The sequence below is a fragment of the Manis javanica genome, chromosome 5 (assembly GCF_040802235.1).
Source record: "Manis javanica isolate MJ-LG chromosome 5, MJ_LKY, whole genome shotgun sequence".
NCBI classification, from domain to species: Eukaryota; Metazoa; Chordata; class Mammalia; order Pholidota; family Manidae; genus Manis; species Manis javanica.
This window is the reverse complement of record NC_133160.1, coordinates 139,641,636-139,665,831: the sequence shown is the minus strand read 5'-3', so window position 1 is coordinate 139,665,831 and position 24,196 is coordinate 139,641,636. Positions and strand designations below refer to the sequence as shown.

The 24,196-nt window shown below is 38.5% G+C and overlaps 1 protein-coding gene across 4 annotated transcripts in view; it reads left to right on the top strand.

Annotated features, from left to right (window-relative positions):
* TMEM33 (transmembrane protein 33) overlaps positions 1-24,196 on the top strand; it is a 57,708-nt gene that overhangs the window by 8,808 nt on the left and 24,704 nt on the right. For 3 of the 4 annotated variants that reach the window (XM_073237689.1, XM_073237691.1, XM_073237690.1), the window contains exons 6-7: positions 107-240; positions 2,843-2,926. In XM_073237689.1, coding sequence (XP_073093790.1) covers positions 107-240; positions 2,843-2,926 — 218 coding nt within the window. Of the gene's footprint in view, positions 1-106; positions 241-2,842; positions 2,927-23,862; positions 24,019-24,196 lie in introns of all 4 variants that reach the window. The other variant, XM_017675244.3, reaches the window with a different exon arrangement.

Genomic DNA, 24,196 nt, shown 5'->3' with positions numbered 1-24,196 from the left:
TAGTTGTCTTTTGAAGCCTGTTGGATATGCTGTTTATCTAGAGAAAGAAAATAATTGGCTGATCAGAAGTGCTTGTTATTTCTAATATGTATTTTCTTATTTTTAGGCAAAGGGTTCAAATAGTTTGCCTCTACTGAGATCTATGTTGGATAAATTAAGTGCTAATCAACAGAATATTCTGAAATTCATTGCTTGTAATGAAATATTCTTGATGCCTGCTACAGTTTTTATGCTTTTTAGGTAAGAATAAAAACACGTTTGTTTTGGGAGGCAGATGACTAGGTGAATGTAAATATATGAACTCAGATTTTATCCTGCTTAGTTAATCTGTTGATACTGATTACAGGGGTAGGTGGATCTCAGCAATATCTTTTCACTATTAGTAAAGACCCTGAGACATTACAGGCATACTTGGATCCTGTGCTTGATTTGCCCATTCTCACTTAGCCTTCTGAGCTTTGGTTTTTCACATTTAAAAAACTAGCAGTAGTTGAAATAAGTAACTGCCTAAAATCTTCCAGTGGGAACATTCTATGAACATTGAATGGAGGAGAGTTGATGCAGATGTACTTGTCTACTCCAATGTCAAATTTTTTTCGTAAAAGTTCGTGTGTCTGGTGATCCTGATCAGACGCTTAAACACTTCACTTAGTAAAGGGAAAGTTTTGGAGGGAAGTTTTCTCTAGCCTTTTATATGAGAAAGTGTAGTAATCCTTCATTCATTTTTCTATTTCTTAGGTCACATAATTCTGGTCTTGGGTCATACCAGTTTCTGTCATTTGTTTCATGTAACTGGGTGAAAGTTAATATGTACACACGAAAACTGGTTCTTTATATTAGGAGATAATTGATGTCTATAGCAAACCTCCAGATTCTGTTTAATAAGCAGAATAATTTCCTCTCTTAAGTCAGCTTAAGGTAATTACAATGAAATGAGGAGATGCCATGCACACTTACACCAAACCTCATTTTCGGCACTGCAGTGAATTTTTTGTTGTAGCACCCAAATTTTGACTGCTTAGTACATTAACTCAGTTGTGCTACTTAATCTTTTATTTAAACCCTTATTATGTACAACTGATTTTAATTTTCAAGATTATTGTAAAGGAGATGTCAATTTACCAGAGATGTTTAAGTAGACAAATCGCTTTGTCACTCTAAAAAATTAAAATAAGGTCATAAAGTTTCATTCAGTTCCTAAGAGGAATGTTCCAGTGGCCCAAACTGTTAGTGTGCGGTACTTATACAATTCCTAAGGGAAAAGCTGGTAATGCTTTAAGTATGTCTCTGGAGTATAATACAAAGTATAAAAACAATTTTAAATAATTATTCCTTAAATGCTACCCTTCATGGTAGAAGCAACACTTAATATTAGAATAAATATGTTATATTTGTAGCAGTAATGCTTAAATCTCTATTTGAAAATGAGTGTAAAGTCCGAGTTCCCTTACACACATAGGCACACATGTTCAGGGACAGATAAAATGATCATTGTAGCTTTATTAGTAGAGAGCTTGTTACATAGTAGTAAATGCATCAAATGATGGGCTACTTGAAGCTATACAAAGAAAGAGATAAATTTATGTGTTGGTAGGGGATGGTCTCCAAGATACAGTAAGTTTAAAAGTTTGCTAAGAACTGTGTAGGGTGTTCCCCATTTATATTTTGTATGTGTGTATGTGTTTTGGGGCATACATAGGTTTCTTTCTGCTTGAGTTTATCTTTAAAATCAGTATGATAATATCACTTATCTCCTAGAGTTAAATCTATTCAGTGAGTTACAGTGTAATCACTAAATTAGTGTTAGTCATTACATATGTTTGTTTATATAAATTTCTGGAACGGGATATATTAGAGACTGCTGTAACTTTGAGGAAAGAATTAACTTGAATAATGGAAAATTTTTTTTTTATTGAATACTCTTTTATTTTGGGTAGTATGTGTGTTACTTTTTTAAAGAGTTAAAAAGATTTGTCACATGATTTATTGGGAAAATGGATATGACACATTTAGTGATTAGTTTGTAATTAGTGTAAATTATTTTTATCATGAAAGTAATACCATAGAATTTGGAAGAAAAGGCTAAAAAATTAACCTGAAAAACAAAACATATTTAGCATCAGAACGTATTTCCTCAAAATTTAAAAAAATATAGTTGTAATAATATGTATAGTTTTGCACTCTGTTTTCTTCAAAGTTGCTAATAGGTCTTAAACTAAATCCATCAAATACACATAGTACAATTTACTTAGCCCTCCTACCTAACTATCCATGTTAGGTTGTTGGTGCATTTATTTGTAGTTGTTCAGAGAATATCTTAATCCAGATAGTTTTTCCCAGGAAAGAATTTCAGACTTAGAATTTCATAAACATGTATATGGTTCTTGTGGTATTGTAACTGTGCTTTTTAACCTGAAAAATAATTAGAAAAGGCTATGTAAATTTACTAGTGAGCCTTTTGTGATTTTATTAGGTTTTGTTTGCTTATATAAAGTGAACCACTTTCCATTTTAGCATGGTGTAAAGGTTTGAAACTTAATTATCCATTCTTAGTGGTAATTAGGGAAGCATTTTTAAAACATTGTTTTTTTTTTAGTTGCTTTGAAGGTTTTTTTTTTAAATACATGAATACATGTTTATAAACATTTACACAACATTGAACTCTTTACCAGTTGTGTACATTCCTTTGTTTTCTTTATAATTTTAATTTAGATATACCAGATACTGCTATGACAATTCAGTGAATGACATATGCATTTTTCAGTTAAATTGCCTTCAGGTTTTAGAGTGTACATTTGAATTAATAATTTTTATTATAACCCTTGTATTTGTTTTATTTCAGTGGTCAAGGAAGTTTGCTCCAGCCTTTCATATACTATAGATTTCTTACTCTTAGGTATTCCTCTCGAAGAAATCCATATTGTCGGTAAGCCAGTGATAAGTTTAAATCTTTTTTTATTTGTTAAAGGCTTATGAAATACATTTGTAAATTTTAAGAGTTATTTATGTTTTATGTTAGAATTTTAGAAGAAGTGTTTTTTTTTTTTTTTTTTTTTTTTTTTTTGACACAAAGAATGACCAGCAAGACAGGATGTCTGATCAAGCTGGCGAAGTTTATTGTTTACAGGCTCAATTTATACAAGTAGCAAGTAAGGGGTGGGTCAGGAGATAATTGGACGTTAGCTGGCGCTGGCGGGGAGGTGTTTTCACACATCCTCAAGGTATCCCTATTTTCAGAGTGAGGAGTCTTGGCTCATCTTCAAGGACAAGATATGTTTTTGTGAGCAGATAACTTCCAAGGACTGCACCGGTTGCTCTCAAGCTTGTGCTTTCCCATGCTGCGTTCAGACATGGGGGAAGGGACATAGCCCTGGCTCCCAACATCTCCCCATTTTTTCTTTAATAAAATAACCAGCCTAACTCAGACTGGGTCAAGGTATGTGCCTGTCTTAGGTTGTATGGTTGAAGTAAATCCTTACCCGTCATGGGGGTATAGTCCTCTGTCGACCACTCCCTGTCTTAGGTTGGTATTTACCATTCAACCATATCTTACCCGTCACTGGCTACCATACTTGACTTTAGATCTTATGATTTACAAGTGGGGGGGCCATCTGCAATTTCAAATAATGCAGGTCTCTTAAGGCTTGTTGGATGAGTTTCCACATGCTGCAAAGGACACAAGGCCCTAGTAACAGCAATAGAAGACATAAAATGCTTAGGGTTAAGAGAGGTGTGACAGCGTGCCAGACACTATTCAGGGGTTCTCTGAACATGTCGAAAGACAGACATAACTTGAATATATATATAGGTTTTAAAAAACTGCTAGTTAAATTGCATATACACATTAACAATAGGAATATAGATACATAACAAAGGCAGACTTACAATTACTAGTTATATCTAATGAAATTAAAAAACTAGTTAGATAGCTTAGGCATTTGTAAAAACTTATTGACAATATGAGGGATATCATCTAATTGATTTTGAGTAGTTTGAGAAATTGAAACAGCACGTTCTTGGAAACTGATCACATCTTACATGCTCTTTTAACATCAGACAGTTCACAGCAGCGCGATTCTGAAGCACTGCAGCTCGCAATTCTCTCAGCTTTTGGTTGAGTTCAGATAATACAGAAGCAGTCAAGTTTGTTGTTTTGCTATATGCACAGGCCAGCTTAGATATCTCTTTCTGCATTCTAATGACAAGTCCAGGAACTGGCAGGAGGAATGCAGCTGCAACTGCAACAGCGACAGGATCTCAAAGTTTCAAGTTTTCATCACAGTCAGATGGCAGAACTCAGAGAAGTCTCTTGTGCTTATATCCAGGTGGTCTATTAGAGCAGGAAGAATGCATCCCACATCACAAACACCTCGATAGTGTGGAGAAAGGGCTTGATATCTTTTGTTATTACGCAAAAATACCCAACTATTTGGAAGTCTATATCTAGAAGACCATTTTACATTGATTGAAGAATTATAATAAGAGGGCACATGAGTACAATTAATACATACACAATCAGTAATTATAGTAATACTAACAGTTAGATTTAATTGGGCATCAGGAGCGAGCACTTTAGGGGTAAGAGTGATGTTTATGTAACATGAAAGATTCAATAATAAAGTTTAGTATTATTCCTTTTGACAGTGCTTTCCAGGTAAATATATATCAGGTAAATAAGCCAAATTAGTCAAATATTTTCTTGATGAAGAAAAGAAATTCTACTGATATGTTCCAGGGGCCCTCTGGAAAATATCAGAGTTAATCGAGAGGTAAAAATACCTTTTTAAATTTTGGTTATGGGAAGCTGTCAAAAGTTTTTAAGGCACTTGCCTAAATAGAATTATAATTATTAAATAACACTTATTATTTAACTGGAATGATAATAAGAAAGTTTAAAAGCGAATGCAGAAGGTTACATAGTTGTTAACAACACTTAGCTTAGTCTTTTTTTTTTTTTTTTTTGGCTGGCTATTCAACCTTTATTGTTTTTTTTTTTTTTTTTTTTTTTTTTGAGAGGGCATCTCTCATATTTATTGATCAAATGGTTGTTAACAACAATAAAATTCAGTATAGGGGGGTCAATGCTCAATGTACAATCATTAATCCATCTCAAGCCTAATTCTCGTCAGTCTCCAGTCTTCTGAAGCATAACGAACAAGTTCTTACATGGTGAACGAATTCTTACAGAGTGAATAAATTCTTACATGGTGAACAGTACAAGGGCAGTCATCACAGAAACTTTCGGTTTTGATCATGCAATATGACCTATAAACCATCAGGTCAAATATGAATATTCATTTGATTTTTGTACTTGATTTATATGTTGATCCCACATTTCTCCTATTATTATTATTATTTTTATTTTTAATAAAATGCTGAAGTGGTAGGTAGATGCAAGATAAAGGTAGAAAACATAGTTTAGTGCTGTAAGAGGGCAAATGTAGATGATCAGATGATCAGGTGTGTGCCTATGGACTAAGTATTAATCCAGGCTAGACAAGGGCAGCAAAACATCCACAGATGCAGAAGATTTCTCTCAAAGCAGGGGGGGTGAGGTTCTGAGCCTCACCTCTGTTGATCCCCAAATTCTCACCTGATGGCCCCCCTGCGACTGTGCCTGTCTTAGGTTGTTCCTCCCTTGAGGAATCTTACCCGTCTCTGGCTAACCAGTCATCTTCCGGGGCCATACAGGGAAATGTAAAGTTGGTAAGTGAGAGAGAAGCCATATTGTTTGCAAAGGTTAGCTTTTTACTTCTTTGCAGATTTATGCCCTGTGGCTTCTATGCCCAGCACTTGTCTCGAGGTATCTTTACCACCTGGAGGAATTATGATACTCGGTAAATTCGATATGAGGCACGAATTCTATTTAAGGTTTGTAATTAGGAAGGAAGAAGAAAAGCTATAGATGTAGCATATGAAGGAAACTTGGGAGGATTGATTATTTCTTTGACATATCTTCTTGTATAGTACCTTAAGTATGTATAGGTTTTAAACTACTAACTAATTTGCACACACATATTAACATAATAGGAATACGGTGACATAAACAAAGCAAATCTATAATTACCAGCCATCTCCAGTGAAGCCAAGAAAACCATTTAGGCACCCTAGGCATTTGTGAAAATTTATCTATGATATGATGGATATTGTCCAACTGTACTTGAACCATCAGACAAATTAAAGCAGCCCATTTCTGGGATCTGTTCACATCCCATATGTTCTTTTAACCATAGATAGTCTATAGTCATGAGATTTTGGGGTGCTACAACTTGCACCCCTCCCAACTCCTGGTTGAGTTCCAACAGTACAGATCCAGTCAAATTCGTTGTCTCACTGTATGCACATGCCAGCCTAGACATCTCCCTCCTCCTTCTTATGGCAAGTCCAGGAGACGGTGGGCTGGATGCAGCCACAACCGCAGCATCGTCCGGATCCCTGTGGAGGCTTTTTGATGATCATCCCCTGGCACGAGTCCTCCAGAGAGTGCTGATGCCGGAAGCTCCTCCTCATATCGTATCTTAGTTCATTTTCTGGGTATCCAAGCTAGGCCTTGATCTTCTGCGTAGAAACAAACAGACCCTTTGCCCACACTTTGACATGCCCTCTATACCACTGTGCAGAACTCATTGGAGGTCAGCACACAGTAACTGCTTTCTTTTTTTTTTTTAATTAAGAGAAAGGAATATTATCAGAAAAGAGTACCTCCATAGCTGATCATCTGACACCCTTTAAGTGATCAACATTAAGGATATTTAAAGCATGCGTTGATCTTTGATTTACCAATAGTTTTATCCTGTTAAGGAGTAATCCCCCTTTTCTTTCTTTCTTTCTTTTTTTTTTTTTTTAAATTTTTAATCTACACTTACCTGAAGAATACTATGTTTACTATGCTCTCCCCTATATCAGGTCCCCCCTAACAACCACATTACGGTTACTGTCCATTAGCTTAGCAAAATGTGGTAGAGTCACTACTTGTCCTCTCTGTGTTGTGCAGCCCACCCTCCCCTTTCTCCCTCCCCCCCATGCATGCTAATCTTAATATCCCCCTTCTTCTTCCCCCCCCTTATCCCTCCCTGCCCACCCATCCTCCCCAGTTCCTTTCCCTTTGGTACCTGTTAGTCCATTTTTGGGTTCTGTAATTCTGCTGCTGTTTTGTTCCTTCAGTTTTTCCTTTGTTCCTATACTCCTCAGATGAGTGAAATCATTTGGTATTTCTCTTTCTCCGCTTGGCTTATTTCACTGAGCATAATACTCTCCAGCTCCATCCATGTTGCTGCAAATGGTTGGATTTTTCCACTTCTTATGGCTGAGTAGTATTCCATTGTGTATATGTACCACATCTTCTTTATCCATTCATCTACAGATGGACATTTAGGTTGCTTCCAATTCTTGGCTATTGTAAATAGTGCTGCGATAAACATAGGAGTGCATCTGTCTTTCTCAAACTTGATTGCTGCGTTCTTAGGGTAAATTCCTAGGAGTGGAATTCCTGGGTCAAATGGTAGGTCTGTTTTGAGCATTTTGATGCACCTCCATACTGCTTTCCACAATGGTTGAACTAATTTACATTCCCACCAGCAGTGTAGGAGGGTTCCCCTTTCTCCACAGCCTCGCCAACATTTGTTGTTGTTTGTCTTTTGGATGGCAGCTATCCTTACTGGTGTGAGGTGATACCTCATTGTAGTTTTAATTTGCATTTCTCTGATAATTAGCGATGTGGAGCATCTTTTCATGTGTCTCTTGGCCATCTGTATTTCTTTTTTGGAGAACTTTCTGTTCAGTTCCTCTGCCCATTTTTTAATTGGGTTATTTGTTTTTTGTTTGTTGAGGCGTGTGAGCTCTTTATATATTCTGGACGTCAAGCCTTTATCAGATCTGTCATTTTGAAATATATTCTCCCATACTGTAGGGTTCCTTTTTGTTCTATTGATGGTGTCTTTCGCTGTACAGAAGCTTTTCAGCTTAATGTAGTCCCACTTGCTCATTTTTGCTGTTGTTTTCCTTGCCCGGGGAGATATGTTCAAGAAGAGATCACTCATGTTTATGTCTAAGAGGTTTTTGCCTATGTTTTTTTCCAAGAGTTTAATGGTTTCGTGACTTACATTCAGGTCTTTGATCCATTTTGAGTTTACCTTTGTATATGGGGTTAGACAATGGTCCAGTTTCATTCTCCTACATGTAGCTGTCCAGTTTTGCCAGCACCATCTGTTGAAGAGACTGTCATTTTGCCATTGTATGTCCATGGCTCCTTTATCAAATATTAATTGACCATATATGTTTGGGTTAATTTCTGGGGTCTCTAATCTGTTCCACTGGTCTGTGGCTCTGTTCTTGTGCCAGTACCAAATTGTCTTGATTACTATGGCTTTGTAGTAGAGCTTGAAGTTGGGGAGTGAGATCCCCCCTACTTTATTCTTCTTTTTCAGGATTGCTTTGGCTATTCGGGGTCTTTGGTGTTTCCATATGAATTTTTGAATTATTTGTTCCAATTCATTGAAGAATGTTGCTGGTAATTTGAGAGGGATTGCATCAAATTTGTATATTGCTTTCGGCAGGATGGCCATTTTGACGATATTAATTCTTCCTAGCCATGAGCATGGGATGAGTTTCCATTTATTAGTGTCCCCTTTAATTTCTCTTAAGAGTGACTTGTAGTTTTCAGAGTATAAGTCTTTTACTTCCTTGGTTAGGTTTATTCCTAGGTATTTTATTCTTTTTGATGCAATGGTGAATGGAATTGTTTTCCTGATTTCTCTTTCTATTGATTCATTGTTAGTGTATAGGAAAGCTACAGATTTCTGTGTGTTGATTTTGTATCCTGCAACTTTGCTGTATTCCGATATCAGTTCTAGTAGTTTTGGAGTGGAGTCTTTAGGGTTTTTTATGTACAGTATCATATCATCTGCAAATAGTGACAGTTTAACTTCTTCTTTACCAATCTGGATTCCTTGTATTTCTTTGTTTTGTCTGATTGCCGTGGCTAGGACCTCCAGTACTATGTTAAATAACAGTGGGGAGAGTGGGCATCCCTGTCTGGTTCCCGATCTCAGTGGAAATGCTTTCAGCTTCTCGCTGTTCAGTATAATGCTGGCTGTGGGTTTATCATATATGGCCTTTATTATGTTGAGGTACTTGCCCTCTATTCCCATTTTGCTGAGAGTTTTTATCATGAATGGATGTTGAATTTTGTCAAATGCTTTTTCAGCATCTATGGAGATGATCATGTGGTTTTTGTCTTTCTTTTTGTTGATGTGGTGGATGATGTTGATGGATTTTCGAATGTTGTACCATCCTTGCATCCCTGGGATGAACCCCACTTGGTCATGGTGTATGATCCTTTTGATATACTGTTGAATTCTGTTTGCTAATATTTTATTGAGTATTTTTGCATCTACGTTCATCAGGGATATTGGTCTGTAATTTTCTTTTTTGGTGGGGTCTTTGCCTGGTTTTGGTATTAGGGTGATGTTGGCTTCATAGAATGAGTTTGGGAGTATTCCCTCTTCTTCTATTTTGTGGAACACTTTAAGGAGAATGGGTATTATGTCTTCTCTGTGTGTCTGATAAAATTCCGAGGTAAATCCGTCCGGCCCCGGGGTTTTGTTCTTGGGTAGTTTTTTGATTACTGTTTCAATTTCTTTGCTTGTAATTGGTTTGTTTAACTTTTGTGTTTCTTCCTTGGTCAGTCTTGGGAGGTTGTATTTTTCTAGGAAGTTGTCCATTTCTTCTAGGTTTTCCAGCTTGTTGGCATATAGGTTTTCATAGTAGTCTTTAATAATTCTTTGTATTTCTGTGGAGTCTGTCGTGATTTTTCCATTCTCATTTCTGATTATGTTGATTTGTGTTGACTCTCTTTTTCTCTTAATAAGTTGGGCTAGAGGCTTATCTATTTTGTTTATTTTCTCAAAGAACCAGCTCTTGGTTTCGTTGATTTTTGCTATTGTTTTATTCTTCTCAATTTTGTTTATTTCTTCTCTGATCTTTATTATGTCCCTCCTTCTGCTGACTTTAGGCCTCATTTGTTCTTCTTTTTCCAGTTTTAATAATTGTGATGTTAGACTATTCATTTGGGATTGTTCTTCCTTCTTCAAGTGTGCCTGGATTGCTATATACTTTCCTCTTAAGACTGCTTTCGCTGCATCCCACAGAAGTTGGGGCTTAGTGTTGTTGTTGTCATTTGTTTCTATATATTCCTTGATCTCTATTTTGATTTGTTCATTGATCCATTGATTATTTAGTAGCATGTTGTTAAGCCTCCATGTGTTTGTGAGCCTTTTTGTTTTCTTTGTAGAATTTATTTCTACTTTCATACCTTTGTGGTCTGAAAAATTGGTTGGTAGAATTTCAATATTGTGGAATTTACTGAGGCTCTTTTTGTGAGCTAGTATGTGGTCTATTCTGGAGAATGTTCCATGTGCACTTGAGAAGAATGTATATCCTGTTGCTTTTGGATGTAAAGTTCTATAGATGTCTATTAGGTCCATCTGTTCTAGTGTGTTGTTCAGTGCCTGTGTGTCTTTACTTATTTTCTGCCCGGTGGATCTATCCTTTGGGGTGAGTGGTGTGTTGAAGTCTCCTACAATGAATGCATTGCAGTCTATTTCCCTCTTTAGTTCTGTTAGTATTTGCTTCACATATGCTGGTGCTCCTGTATTGGGTGCATATATATTTAGAATGGTTATATCCTCTTGTTGGACTAAGCCCTTTATCATTATGTAGTGGCCTTCTTTATCTCTTGTTACTTTCTTTGTTTTGAAGTCTATTTTGTCTGATATTAGTACTGCAACCCCTGCTTTCTTCTCACTGTTGTTTGCCTGAAATATGTTTTTCCATCCCTTGACTTTTAGTCTATGCTTATCTTTGGGTTTAAGGTGAGTTTCTTGTAAGCAGCATATAGATGGGTCTTGCTTTTTTATCCATTCTATTACTCTATGTCTTTTGATTGGTGCATTAAGTCCATTTACATTTAGGGTGACTATTGAAAGATATGTACTTATTGCCATTGCAGGCTTTAGATTCGTGGTTACCAAAGGTTCAAGGTTAGCTTCTTTAGTATCTTACTGCCTAACTTAGCTCGCTTATTGAGCTGTTATATACACTGTCTGGAGAGTCTTTTCTTCTCTCCCTTCTTATTCCTCCTCCTCCCTTCTTCATATGTTGTGTGTTTTGTTCTGTGCTCTTTTTAGGGGTGCTCCCATCTAGAGCAGTCCCTGTAGGATGCCCTGTAGAGGTGGTTTGTGGGAAGCAAATTCCCTCAGCTTTTGCTTGTCTGGGAATTGTTTGATCCCACCATCATATTTAAATGATAGTCGTGCTGGATACAGTATCCTTGGTTCAAGGCCCTTCTGTTTCATTGCATTAAGTATATCATGCCATTCTCTTCTGGCCTGTAGGGTTTCTGTTGAGAAGTCTGATGTTAGCCTGATTGGTTTTCCTTTATAGGTGACCTTTTTCTCTCTAGCTGCCTTTAAAACTCTTTCCTTGTCCTTGATCCTTGCCATTTTTTTTTTTTTTTTTTTTTTTTTTTTTTTTTTTTGAGAGGGCATCTCTCATATTTATTGATCAAATGGTTGTTAACAACAATAAAATTCAGTATAGGGGGGTCAATGCTCAATGTACAATCATTAATCCATCTCAAGCCTAATTCTCGTCAGTCTCCAATCTTCTGAAGCATAACGAACAAGTTCTTACATGGTGAACGAATTCTTACATGGTGAACAGTACAAGGGCAGTCATCACAGAAACTTTCGGTTTTGATCATGCAATATGACCTATAAACCATCAGGTCAAATATGAATATTCATTTGATTTTTGTACTTGATTTATATGTTGATCCCACATTTCTCCTATTATTATTATTATTTTTATTTTTAATAAAATGCTGAAGTGGTAGGTAGATGCAAGATAAAGGTAGAAAACATAGTTTAGTGCTGTAAGAAGGCAAATGTAGATGATCAGATGATCAGGTGTGTGCCTATGGACTAAGTATTAATCCAGGCTAGACAAGGGCAGCAAGACATCCACGGATGCAGAAGATTTCTCTCAAAGCAGGGGGGGTGAGGTTCTGAGCCTCACCTCTGTTGATCCCCAAATTCTCACCTGATGGCCCCCCTGCGACTGTGCCTGTCTTAGGTTGTTCCTCCCTTGAGGAATCTTACCCGTCTCTGGCTAACCAGTCATCTTCCGGGGCCATACAGGGAAATGTAAAGTTGGTAAGTGAGAGAGAAGCCATATTGTTTGCAAAGGTTAGCTTTTTACTTCTTTGCAGATTTATGCCCTGTGGCTTCTATGCCCAGCACTTGTCTCGAGGTATCTTTACCACCTGGAGGAATTATGATACTCGGTAAATTCGATATGAGGCACGAATTCTATTTAAAGTTTGTAATTAGGAAGGAAGAAGAAAAGCTATAGATGTAGCATATGAAGGAAACTTGGGAGGATTGATTATTTCTTTGACATATCTTCTTGTATAGTACCTTAAGTATGTATAGGTTTTAAACTACTAACTAATTTGCACACACATATTGACATAATAGGAATACGGTGACATAAACAAAGCAAATCTATAATTACCAGCCATCTCCAGTGAAGCCAAGAAAACCATTTAGGCACCCTAGGCATTTGTGAAAATTTATCTATGATATGATGGATATTTTCCAACTGTACTTGAACCATCAGACAAATTAAAGCAGCCCATTTCTGGGATCTGTTCACATCCCATATGTTCTTTTAACCATAGATAGTCTATAGTCATGAGATTTTGGGGTGCTACAACTTGCACCCCTCCCAACTCCTGGTTGAGTTCCAACAGTACAGATCCAGTCAAATTCGTTGTCTCACTGTATGCACATGCCAGCCTAGACATCTCCCTCCTCCTTCTTATGGCAAGTCCAGGAGATGGTGGGCTGGATGCAGCCACAACCGCAGCATCGTCCGGATCCCTGTGGAGGCTTTTTGATGATCATCCCCCGGCACGAGTCCTCCAGAGAGTGCTGATGCCGGAAGCTCCTCCTCATATCGTATCTTAGTTCATTTTCTGGGTATCCAAGCTAGGCCTTGATCTTCTGCGTAGAAACAAACAGACCCTTTGCCCACACTTTGACATGCCCTCTATACCACTGTGCAGAACTCATTGGAGGTCAGCACACAGTAACTGCTTTTTTTTTTTTTTTTTTTTAATTAAGAGAAAGGAATATTATCAGAAAAGAGTACCTCCATAGCTGATCATCTGACACCCTTTAAGTGATCAACATTAAGGATATTTAAAGCATGCGTTGATCTTTGATTTACCAATAGTTTTATCCTGTTAAGGAGTAATCCCCCTTTTCTTTCTTTCTTTCTTTTTTTTTTTTTTTAAATTTTTAATCTACACTTACCTGAAGAATACTATGTTTACTATGCTCTCCCCTATATCAGGTCCCCCCTAACAACCACATTACGGTTACTGTCCATCAGCTTAGCAAAATGTTGTAGAATCACTACTTGTCCTCTCTGTGTTGTGCAGCCCACCATCCCGTTTCTCCCTCCCCCCCATGCATGCTAATCTTAGTACACCACTTCTGCTTTCCCCCCCTTATCCCTCCCTGCCCACCCATCCTCCCCAGTTCCTTTCCCTTTGGTACCTTTTAGTCCATTTTTGGGTTCTGTAATTCCGCTGCTGTTTTGTTCCTTCAGTTTTTCCTTTGTTCCTATACTCCTCAGATGAGTGAAATCATTTGGTATTTCTCTTTCTCCGCTTGGCTTATTTCACTGAGCATAATACTCTCCAGCTCCATCCATGTTGCTGCAAATGGTTGGATTTTTCCACTTCTTATGGCTGAGTAGTATTCCATTGTGTATATGTACCACATCTTCTTTATCCATTCATCTACAGATGGACATTTAGGTTGCTTCCAATTCTTGGCTATTGTAAATAGTGCTGCGATAAACATAGGAGTGCATCTGTCTTTCTCAAACTTGATTGCTGCGTTCTTAGGGTAAATTCCTAGGAGTGGAATTCCTGGGTCAAATGGTAGGTCTGTTTTGAGCATTTTGATGCACCTCCATACTGCTTTCCACAATGGTTGAACTAATTTACATTCCCACCAGCAGTGTAGGAGGGTTCCCCTTTCTCCACAGCCTCGCCAACATTTGTTGTTGTTTGTCTTTTGGATGGCAGCTATCCTTACTGGTGTGAGGTGATACCTCATTGTAGTTTTAATTTGCATTTCTCTGATAATTAGCGATGTGGAGCATCTTTTCATGTGTCTCTTGGCCATCTGTATTTCTTTTTTGGAGAACTTTCTGTTCAGTTCCTCTGCCCATTTTTTAATTGGGTTATTTGTTTTTTGTTTGTTGAGGCGTGTGAGCTCTTTATATATTCTGGACGTCAAGCCTTTATCAGATCTGTCATTTTCAAATATATTCTCCCATACTGTAGGGTTCCTTTTTGTTCTATTGATGGTGTCTTTCGCTGTACAGAAGCTTTTCAGCTTAATGTAGTCCCACTTGCTCATTTTTGCTGTTGTTTTCCTTGCCCGGGGAGATATGTTCAAGAAGAGATCACTCATGTTTATGTCTAAGAGGTTTTTGCCTATGTTTTTTTCCAAGAGTTTAATGGTTTCGTGACTTACATTCAGGTCTTTGATCCATTTTGAGTTTACCTTTGTATATGGGGTTAGACAATGGTCCAGTTTCATTCTCCTACATGTAGCTGTCCAGTTTTGCCAGCACCATCTGTTGAAGAGACTGTCATTTTGCCATTGTATGTCCATGGCTCCTTTATCAAATATTAATTGACCATATATGTTTGGGTTAATTTCTGGGGTCTCTAATCTGTTCCACTGGTCTGTGGCTCTGTTCTTGTGCCAGTACCAAATTGTCTTGATTACTATGGCTTTGTAGTAGAGCTTGAAGTTGGGGAGTGAGATCCCCCCTACTTTATTCTTCTTTTTCAGGATTGCTTTGGCTATTCGGGGTCTTTGGTGTTTCCATATGAATTTTTGAATTATTTGTTCCAATTCATTGAAGAATGTTTGTGGTAATTTGAGAGGGATTGCATCAAATTTGTATATTGCTTTCGGCAGGATGGCCATTTTGACGATATTAATTCTTCCTAGCCATGAGCATGGGATGAGTTTCCATTTATTAGTGTCCCCTTTAATTTCTCTTAAGAGTGACTTGTAGTTTTCAGAGTATAAGTCTTTCACTTCCTTGGTTAGGTTTATTCCTAGGTATTTTATTCTTTTTGATGCAATGGTGAATGGAATTGTTTTCCTGATTTCTCTTTCTATTGATTCGTTGTTAGTGTATAGGAAAGCTACAGATTTCTGTGTGTTGATTTTGTATCCTGCAACTTTGCTGTATTCCGATATCAGTTCTAGTAGTTTTGGAGTGGAGTCTTTAGGGTTTTTTATGTACAGTATCATATCATCTGCAAATAGTGACAGTTTAACTTCTTCTTTACCAATCTGGATTCCTTGTATTTCTTTGTTTTGTCTGATTGCCGTGGCTAGGACCTCCAGTACTATGTTAAATAACAGTGGGGAGAGTGGGCATCCCTGTCTGGTTCCCGATCTCAGTGGAAATGCTTTCAGCTTCTCGCTGTTCAGTATAATGCTGGCTGTGGGTTTATCATATATGGCCTTTATTATGTTGAGGTACTTGCCCTCTATTCCCATTTTGCTGAGAGTTTTTATCATGAATGGATGTTGAATTTTGTCAAATGCTTTTTCAGCATCTATGGAGATGATCATGTGGTTTTTGTCTTTCTTTTTGTTGATGTGGTGGATGATGTTGATGGATTTTCGAATGTTGTACCATCCTTGCATCCCTGGGATGAACCCCACTTGGTCATGGTGTATGATCCTTTTGATATACTGTTGAATTCTGTTTGCTAATATTTTATTGAGTATTTTTGCATCTACGTTCATCAGGGATATTGGTCTGTAATTTTCTTTTTTGGTGGGGTCTTTGCCTGGTTTTGGTATTAGGGTGATGTTGGCTTCATAGAATGAGTTTGGGAGTATTCCCTCTTCTTCTATTTTGTGGAACACTTTAAGGAGAATGGGTATTATGTCTTCTCTGTGTGTCTGATAAAATTCCGAGGTAAATCCGTCCGGCCCCGGGGTTTTGTTCTTGGGTAGTTTTTTGATTACTGTTTCAATTTCTTTGCTTGTAATTGGTTTGTTTAACTTTTGTGTTTCTTCCTTGGTCAGTCTTGGGAGGTTGTATTTTTCTAGGAAGTTGTCCATTTCTTCTAGGTTTTCCAGCTTGTTGGCATATAGGTTTTCATAGTAGTCTTTAATAATTCTTTGTATTTCTGTGGAGTCTGTCGTGATTTTTCCATTCTCATTTCTGATTATGTTGATTTGTGTTGACTCTCTTTTTCTCTTAATAAGTTGGGCTAGAGGCTTATCTATTTTGTTTATTTTCTCAAAGAACCAGCTCTTGGTTTCGTTGATTTTTGCTATTGTTTTATTCTTCTCAATTTTGTTTATTTCTTCTCTGATCTTTATTATGTCCCTCCTTCTGCTGACTTTAGGCCTCATTTGTTCTTCTTTTTCCAGTTTTAATAATTGTGATGTTAGACTATTCATTTGGGATTGTTCTTCCTTCTTCAAGTGTGCCTGGATTGCTATATACTTTCCTCTTAAGACTGCTTTCGCTGCATCCCACAGAAGTTGGGGCTTAGTGTTGTTGTTGTCATTTGTTTCTATATATTCCTTGATCTCTATTTTGATTTGTTCATTGATCCATTGATTATTTAGTAGCATGTTGTTAAGCCTCCATGTGTTTGTGAGCCTTTTTGTTTTCTTTGTAGAATTTATTTCTACTTTCATACCTTTGTGGTCTGAAAAATTGGTTGGTAGAATTTCAATATTGTGGAATTTACTGAGGCTCTTTTTGTGAGCTAGTATGTGGTCTATTCTGGAGAATGTTCCATGTGCACTTGAGAAGAATGTATATCCTGTTGCTTTTGGATGTAAAGTTCTATAGATGTCTATTAGGTCCATCTGTTCTAGTGTGTTGTTCAGTGCCTGTGTGTCTTTACTTATTTTCTGCCCGGTGGATCTATCCTTTGGGGTGAGTGGTGTGTTGAAGTCTCCTACAATGAATGCATTGCAGTCTATTTCCCTCTTTAGTTCTGTTAGTATTTGCTTCACATATGCTGGTGCTCCTGTATTGGGTGCATATATATTTAGAATGGTTATATCCTCTTGTTGGACTAAGCCCTTTATCATTATGTAGTGGCCTTCTTTATCTCTTGTTACTTTCTTTGTTTTGAAGTCTATTTTGTCTGATATTAGTACTGCAACCCCTGCTTTCTTCTCACTGTTGTTTGCCTGAAATATGTTTTTCCATCCCTTGACTTTTAGTCTATGCTTATCTTTGGGTTTAAGGTGAGTTTCTTGTAAGCAGCATATAGATGGGTCTTGCTTTTTTATCCATTCTATTACTCTATGTCTTTTGATTGGTGCATTAAGTCCATTTACATTTAGGGTGACTATTGAAAGATATGTACTTATTGCCATTGCAGGCTTTAGATTCGTGGTTACCAAAGGTTCAAGGTTAGCTTCTTTAGTATCTTACTGCCTAACTTAGCTCGCTTATTGAGCTGTTATATACACTGTCTGGAGAGTCTTTTCTTCTCTCCCTTCTTATTCCTCCTCCTCCCTTCTTCATATGTTGTGTGTTTTGTTCTGTGCTCTTTTTAGGGGTGCTCCCATCTAGAGCAGTCCCTGTAGGATGCCCTGTAGAGGTGGTTTGTGGGAAGCAAATTCCCTCAGCTTTTGCTTGTCTGGGAATTGTTTGATCCCACCATCATATTTAAATGATAGTCGTGCTGGATACAGTATCCTTGGTTCAAGGCCCTTCTGTTTCATTGCATTAAGTATATCATGCCATTCTCTTCTGGCCTGTAGGGTTTCTGTTGAGAAGTCTGATGTTAGCCTGATTGGTTTTCCTTTATAGGTGACCTTTTTCTCTCTAGCTGCCTTTAAAACTCTTTCCTTGTCCTTGATCCTTGCCATTTTAATTATTATGTGTCTTGGTGTTGTCCTCCTTGGATCCTTTCTGTTGGGGGTTCTGTATAATTCCATGGTCTGTTCGATTATTTCCTCCCCCAGTTTGGGGAAGTTTTCAGCAATTATTTCTTCAAAGACACTTTCTATCCCTTTTCCTCTTTCTTCCTCTTCTGGTATCCCTATAATACGAATGTTTTTCCTTTTGTATTGGTCACATATTTCTCTTAGTGTTGTTTCATTCCTGGAGATCCTTTTATCTCTCTCTATGTCAGCTTCTATACGTTCCTGTTCTCTGGCTTCTATTCCTTCAATGGCCTCTTGCATCTTATCCATTCTGCTTATAAATCCTTCCAGGGATTGTTTCAGTTCTGTGATCTCTTTCCTGACATCTGTGATCTCCTTCCGGACTTCATCCCACTGCTCTTGCATTTTTCTCTGCATCTTATCCCACTGCTCTTGCATTTTTCTCTGCATCTCATCCCATTGCTCTTGCATTTTTTTCTGCATCTCTGTCAGCATGTTCATGATTTTTATTTTGAATTCTTTTTCAGGAGGACTAGTTAGGTCTGTCTCCTTCTCAGGTGTTGTCTCTGTGATCTTTGTCTGCCTGTAGTTTTGCCTTTTCATGGTGATAGAGATAGTCTGCAGAGCTGGTACAAGTGACCGCTGGAAGAGCTTCCCTTCTTGTTGGTTTGTGGCCTTTTCCTGGGAGAATAGCGACCTCTAGTGGCTTGTGCTGGGCAGCTGTGCGCAGACAGGGCTTCTGCTTCCTGCCCAGTTGCTTTGGGGTTTATCTCCACTGTTGCTGTGGGCTTGGCCTGGCTGGGGCTGTTCCTCCAAAATGGTGGAGCCCCGTTAGAGGGGGAGCAGCCAGGAGACTATTTATCTCCGTAAGGGGCCTCTGTGCTCCCTGCTGCCCAGGGGGTTAGAGTGCCCAGAGATCCCCAGATTCCCTGCTTCTGGTCTAAGTGACCTGTCCTGCCCCTTTAAGATTTCCAAAAAGCACTCTCCAAACCAAAACAACAACAGCAACAATGAGAGAGGGAACAGAAAGGAAAAAAAAAAGAAAAAACACGCGATTTTTTTTTTTTTTCCTCAGGTGCCGGTCCCAGGCACCCGCGCACTGGTCCTGCTGCCCTGTCTCCCTAGCACCAGGGTCCCTGTCCTTTCAAGGCTTCCAAAAAGCACCCACCCACCGGTCCCGCAGGGAAGGAACGCTCAATATTCTTGGTCCTCAGGCACTGGTCCCACGCACCCGCTCACCAGTCCCGCCGCCCTGCCTCCCTAGCACCGGGGTCCCTGTCCCTTCAAGGCTTCCAAAAAGCACTTGGCAAAAAGAGAGAAAAAAAAGGGGAAAAACGCGCGATTTCTTCCGTCCTCAGGTGCTGGTCTCAGGCACCCACCCACCGGTCCCACAGGGAAAAATGCGGGATATTCTTTGTCCTCAGGTGCCGGTCCCAGGCACCTGCTCACCAGTCCCGCCGCCCTGCCTCCCTAGCACCGGGGTCCCTGTCCCTTTTAGGCTTCCAAAAAGCACTCGCAGAAAAGAGAAAAAAAAAAGGGGAAAAACGCACGATTTCCTCTGTCCTCAAGTGCCGGTCTCAGGCACCCGCCCACCGGTCCCGCAGGGAAAAACGGGGGATATTCTTTGTCCTCAGGCGCCGGTCCCAGCCACCCGCTCACCAGTCCCGCCACCGTGCCTCCCTAGCACTGGGGTCCCCGTCCCTTCAAGGCTTCCAAAAAGCGCTTGCCAAAAAGAGAAAAAAAAAAAAAAGGGGAAAAACGCGCGACCTCCTCCGTCCTCAGGCACCGGTCTCAGGCACCCGCCCCCAGGTCTCGCAGGGAGAAACGCGGGATATTCTTTGTCCTCCGGCGCCGTTCCCAGGCACCTCCTCACCGGTCCCGCCACCCCGCCTCCCCAGCAACGGGGGCCCGTCCCTCTAAGGCTTCCAAAAAGCGCTCGCCAAAAAAAAAAACTGCTCCGGTTTCTCTCCACCCGCCGGGAGCCGGGGGGAGGGGCGCTCGGGTCCCGCCGGGCTGGGGCTTGTATCTTACCCCCTTCACAGGGCGCTGGGTTCTTGCAGGTGTGGATGTGGTCTGGATGTTGTCCTGTGTCCTGTGGTCTCTATTTTAGGAAGATTTTTCTTTGTTATATTTTCATAGCTCTATGTGTTTTTGGGAGGAGATTTCCACTGCTCTACTCACGCCGCCATCTTGGCTCCCGCCCCTAGAAGAAGTGTTTTTGTAAATTTAAATAAGTTCTAGGCCTTAGTACTGTCTAGTGTTGATGAGGAGGTGGTTTTGTTTCTCATCAGAAAACAGAACTGGAGTTATCTTAACCACCTCTAAAATAGTACCAAAGCCTAAGGAGTTTAAAGATGTATAAGACTTACATCCCACTCTCAAGGAATTTTCCTAGTTGAAGAAACAAAAGCACATGTCAGTTAATAAAAGGAAGAAACAGTAGTTCAGGATACAGTATTCACAAGTCAGTATATGGCGAATTGCTTGTTTCCTTTATCATATCAGTACTGTAGTCCACAGGAGGGAGAGATTGAGCCAGAACATAGAAGAATCCAGGAAAGTTTCACAAGATAGGGATCTTAATTTGTTCTGGAATGATTAAAAAGACTTTGAATAGACAGTGAGAATAGGTAAAAGCATTTTAGGTAGGAAGACAGGAACAACACAAGTTCAGAGGCAAGAAGGTACAGGTTGAAGAGCATTGACTAGACCTGTTTGACCATAACACGGATTCTCAATGCTGAGTGGTTGGAGCTAAAAAGTTATATTGGAGCCAGATCATAAAACTTGTTGAGTTTCAAGGTAAGAGGTTTGGAATTTATCTTTTAGATAGATGAGAATGATGGTTTTGACATGATGGTAATATGCTTCTGATAGACTTATGCACAATAGTATGGAGTAGAAAAATGAGGAAGCAAAGAAATATTTTAGTGAATTACTGTAATGTTCAGTAATGGAGACTTAAATTCTTCATAGTGAAGTATGCATGCCAATGTCAAAAGTTATAGACCAAAACTAAAATGAATAGCTGTTTTTAATATAAAGTAATGTTTAATGATAATTTTAATATAATTAATGTGTAATGTTGCTTAGATACTAATATTAACATAGTTTTGCCTTTTTTTCAAATGTAAAATAAATACATCATGTGGTAGAATTCAGACAAATTCAATGTGTGTATTAGCCTGATCTCAGTTATACTTCACAAGCAAAGTAAAAACTGAATTTGGCCCATTGCTTGCCAGGTGTGTGTGTTTAGGCAAGTTATTTAAAGAGGAGAAAACCTGGCGGGTGAAATGAAGTAATGTTTTAAAAGTGCTTAGATCTATTTGGTTCTTAATTAGTTTTTCTTCTGTGATTCTGATTCTTCTTTTATGAGGGGTTTATGCCCTTTTAAACAATGATACTTTTTTTTGATACTTCCTAAAATAGAGCCTACTTACTGTGATTTTTAGTTGTAGGTTCTTCATGAGTCCCTAGTTGCAAATAAGCCTTCAATTTTACTTGACTCCCTGAGTTTTTGCCCTTTTTCTTTCTGGACCATCTATTAATTTCAGACATTATCTTCTGGTTTCCTGCACTGACATTCATTTTTCATTAGCAGATTTGTTTTTTTCTGCTTCTTTATACCCTTTTCATCTCTGCTCCCATTTTCTCATACCATTAAGTCAGCTCAGTGCATATAAAAATTTAGAAGTGTCCAGTGGAATAAAGAAGGAAAGGGTGGCAGTGGATCTAGATAACACAAATATATGTTGTGTCTTCAAAGATAACCTATAAGCACATATTTTAATAAAAATAGTGGAAAGGTAATGGAAAATATTTGATCTTATAAATACCGATGAGCAGGTATAAAACATTTTCTACACAACACTTTTTTTGTTAAGGGTTTTGAGACAGTCCAGTTTGTACTGTCTCAAAATATCACCAGTTTGTACCATTTTCCTCTATCATATTCTTAAGTTAGTGGTTTCAGTCCTTTATAGAGGTCTAGTGTACATTGTCCAGAGCTGGGCTGTCCAATTTGGCAGCCACACTTGTCGAAATGCAACTCCTGAGTCACACTAACCACATTTCAAGTGCTGGAAAGTTCTGTCTGGCTGATGGTCACTGTGTCGGACGGCCCAGGTAGACATTTTCACCATCACTGGAAGTTCTGTTGTTAGTGCTGTTGCATTGGAACTCTGGAACTCTGTGTCTAGATTATTCTGAGGGATAAAGCTAGGAATAAAAGAACTAGCCATGCAACTTTAGGCAAGCTGTTGACCTCTTTAAGCCTCATCTGTAGCCTAAGGGGGTTTGACTACAGTATTTTTAAGGTGTCTCTTAGCTTTATTCATTAGACTTATTTATTCAGAAGACAGTGATTGTGTGTTGGTGATAAGGTTATGGAGGCTTGGAATACCTGTTTTCTAGGAACTTAGCTGTCTAATTCACTCAGGTCTGTATGATCGGTATGATGATGAATGTGCTGTGAAAGCACAGAGAATAGAGGGAGACAGATGAGAATTCACTGAGGAGGTGGTATTATTAGCCAAGTTTTGTGAAGTCTGCGTTCTGGCACATGGGTGCCTGAAAGTGCTTGACATACCAGTAGCTACATGTTGCTTGAGTTCACAAAATATATAGGTAAGTAATAATCTGTGCCCAGAAAGGTAGGCAGGGACTAGATAATGAACAGGTTTGGATTTTATTTCAAGCTAGGAAGAGCATTTGAATTTGGTGACATGGTGGAATTGAGAATATGATGAGATATGATTTAGAAATAATCATTCCAGAAAATGGATTTTAGGCTCACCGAAAGAAGAAAAAGACCAGTTTGGAGACTGTTGGTGTAGTCTGGAGCCTGAACCAATTCAGTGGTAAAGGAGAAAACGGGATAAATACGAAACATAGAGGTAGTAGGATGAGAACTTAAGTCTTGGGGATGAAGAATGAGTAATGAAGTCTTCCAGGTTTCTGGCCTGGCAAACCTAAGTGAGTTTTGAGTAATGGAGCTGTCACAAAGATGAGATACAATAAGAAGGGCAGGTTTTTGGAAAAATGTGCATCTTTCCACATTTTCTTGCTGTCTTTGTGTGAAAGCATAATACATCCTTTTTTAAAACAGTACATTATTGTTTTTTCCTAACCACAAAAACAGTACAGAGGATACAGTGAGGTAGAACAGGAATTGTGTCTTTATATATATAGCATATATAGCATAACTGGAAAATAGGAGTCATAGCAGAGAGTGGCAGGGTGATGCAAAGAAATCTGATTGAGACCAGATTCTGGAGGGCATTGGATGTTAAGGAGTTGGGCTTTAATCTAAAGGCAAACAAAAGCCAATTTGATCTAACTGGGAAATAACATTTGTTGAGCATCATCTTCTTTGTCATCTCATTTGAATTTAGCTACGACTCTATGAAGTAAATATTCCTATTTAACAGATAAGGGAAGCTCTCCAGTGGTAATATGTCCATTTAAGGAAACAATAGGTGGGATTATTTAATTTTCACTTTCTTGCTCTTTTTTTAGAACTAGTTGAATTTACCTAAATGTGAAAATGATGTGACGGTACCATAAAGAATATGACAGTCATTCCTAATCTCAGCCTTTAGAGATAGCCATTTATAAAATGCTTTTGTTAAATGAACATGTTTCTCTCCCTCTGACACCCCCCCCAAAAAGACACAGTGTTGAGTTTGGTTTTGTACGCTGTCTGCAGTGCATTCCAAGTTACTTCTTCTACCTCACATTTCTTAATGGCTCTGAGGAATTCCTTCAGCATTTGCTGGTGTTGTGTTGCTTTTTCTTTGTGTTTCTGAAAGAAAACTATTTTATCTTGCAGGACCTTGTTTAATGAACTGAGGATTGTTGTTGAACATGTAATAATGAAACCTGCCTGTCCATTGTTTGTGAGAAGACTTTGTCTGCAGAGCATTGCCTTTATAAGCAGACTGGCACCAACAGTTGCATAGTTCAGCATCCGCTAAGTTACATATAAGTAAGCATTATTAGCAGCTGGTACTTCTGCTAGGGGCTAATTCCAGGTATAAAACTGACCTCAGTGTAATTTACATTAATTAACATAAATGCATCTTAATGGAAAAACAGTTATTTTCCTGGCATGTTAAATAAGCTTTTAAAAAAGTTTCTGAGAAAATTTTACTGTGCTTTGTTGT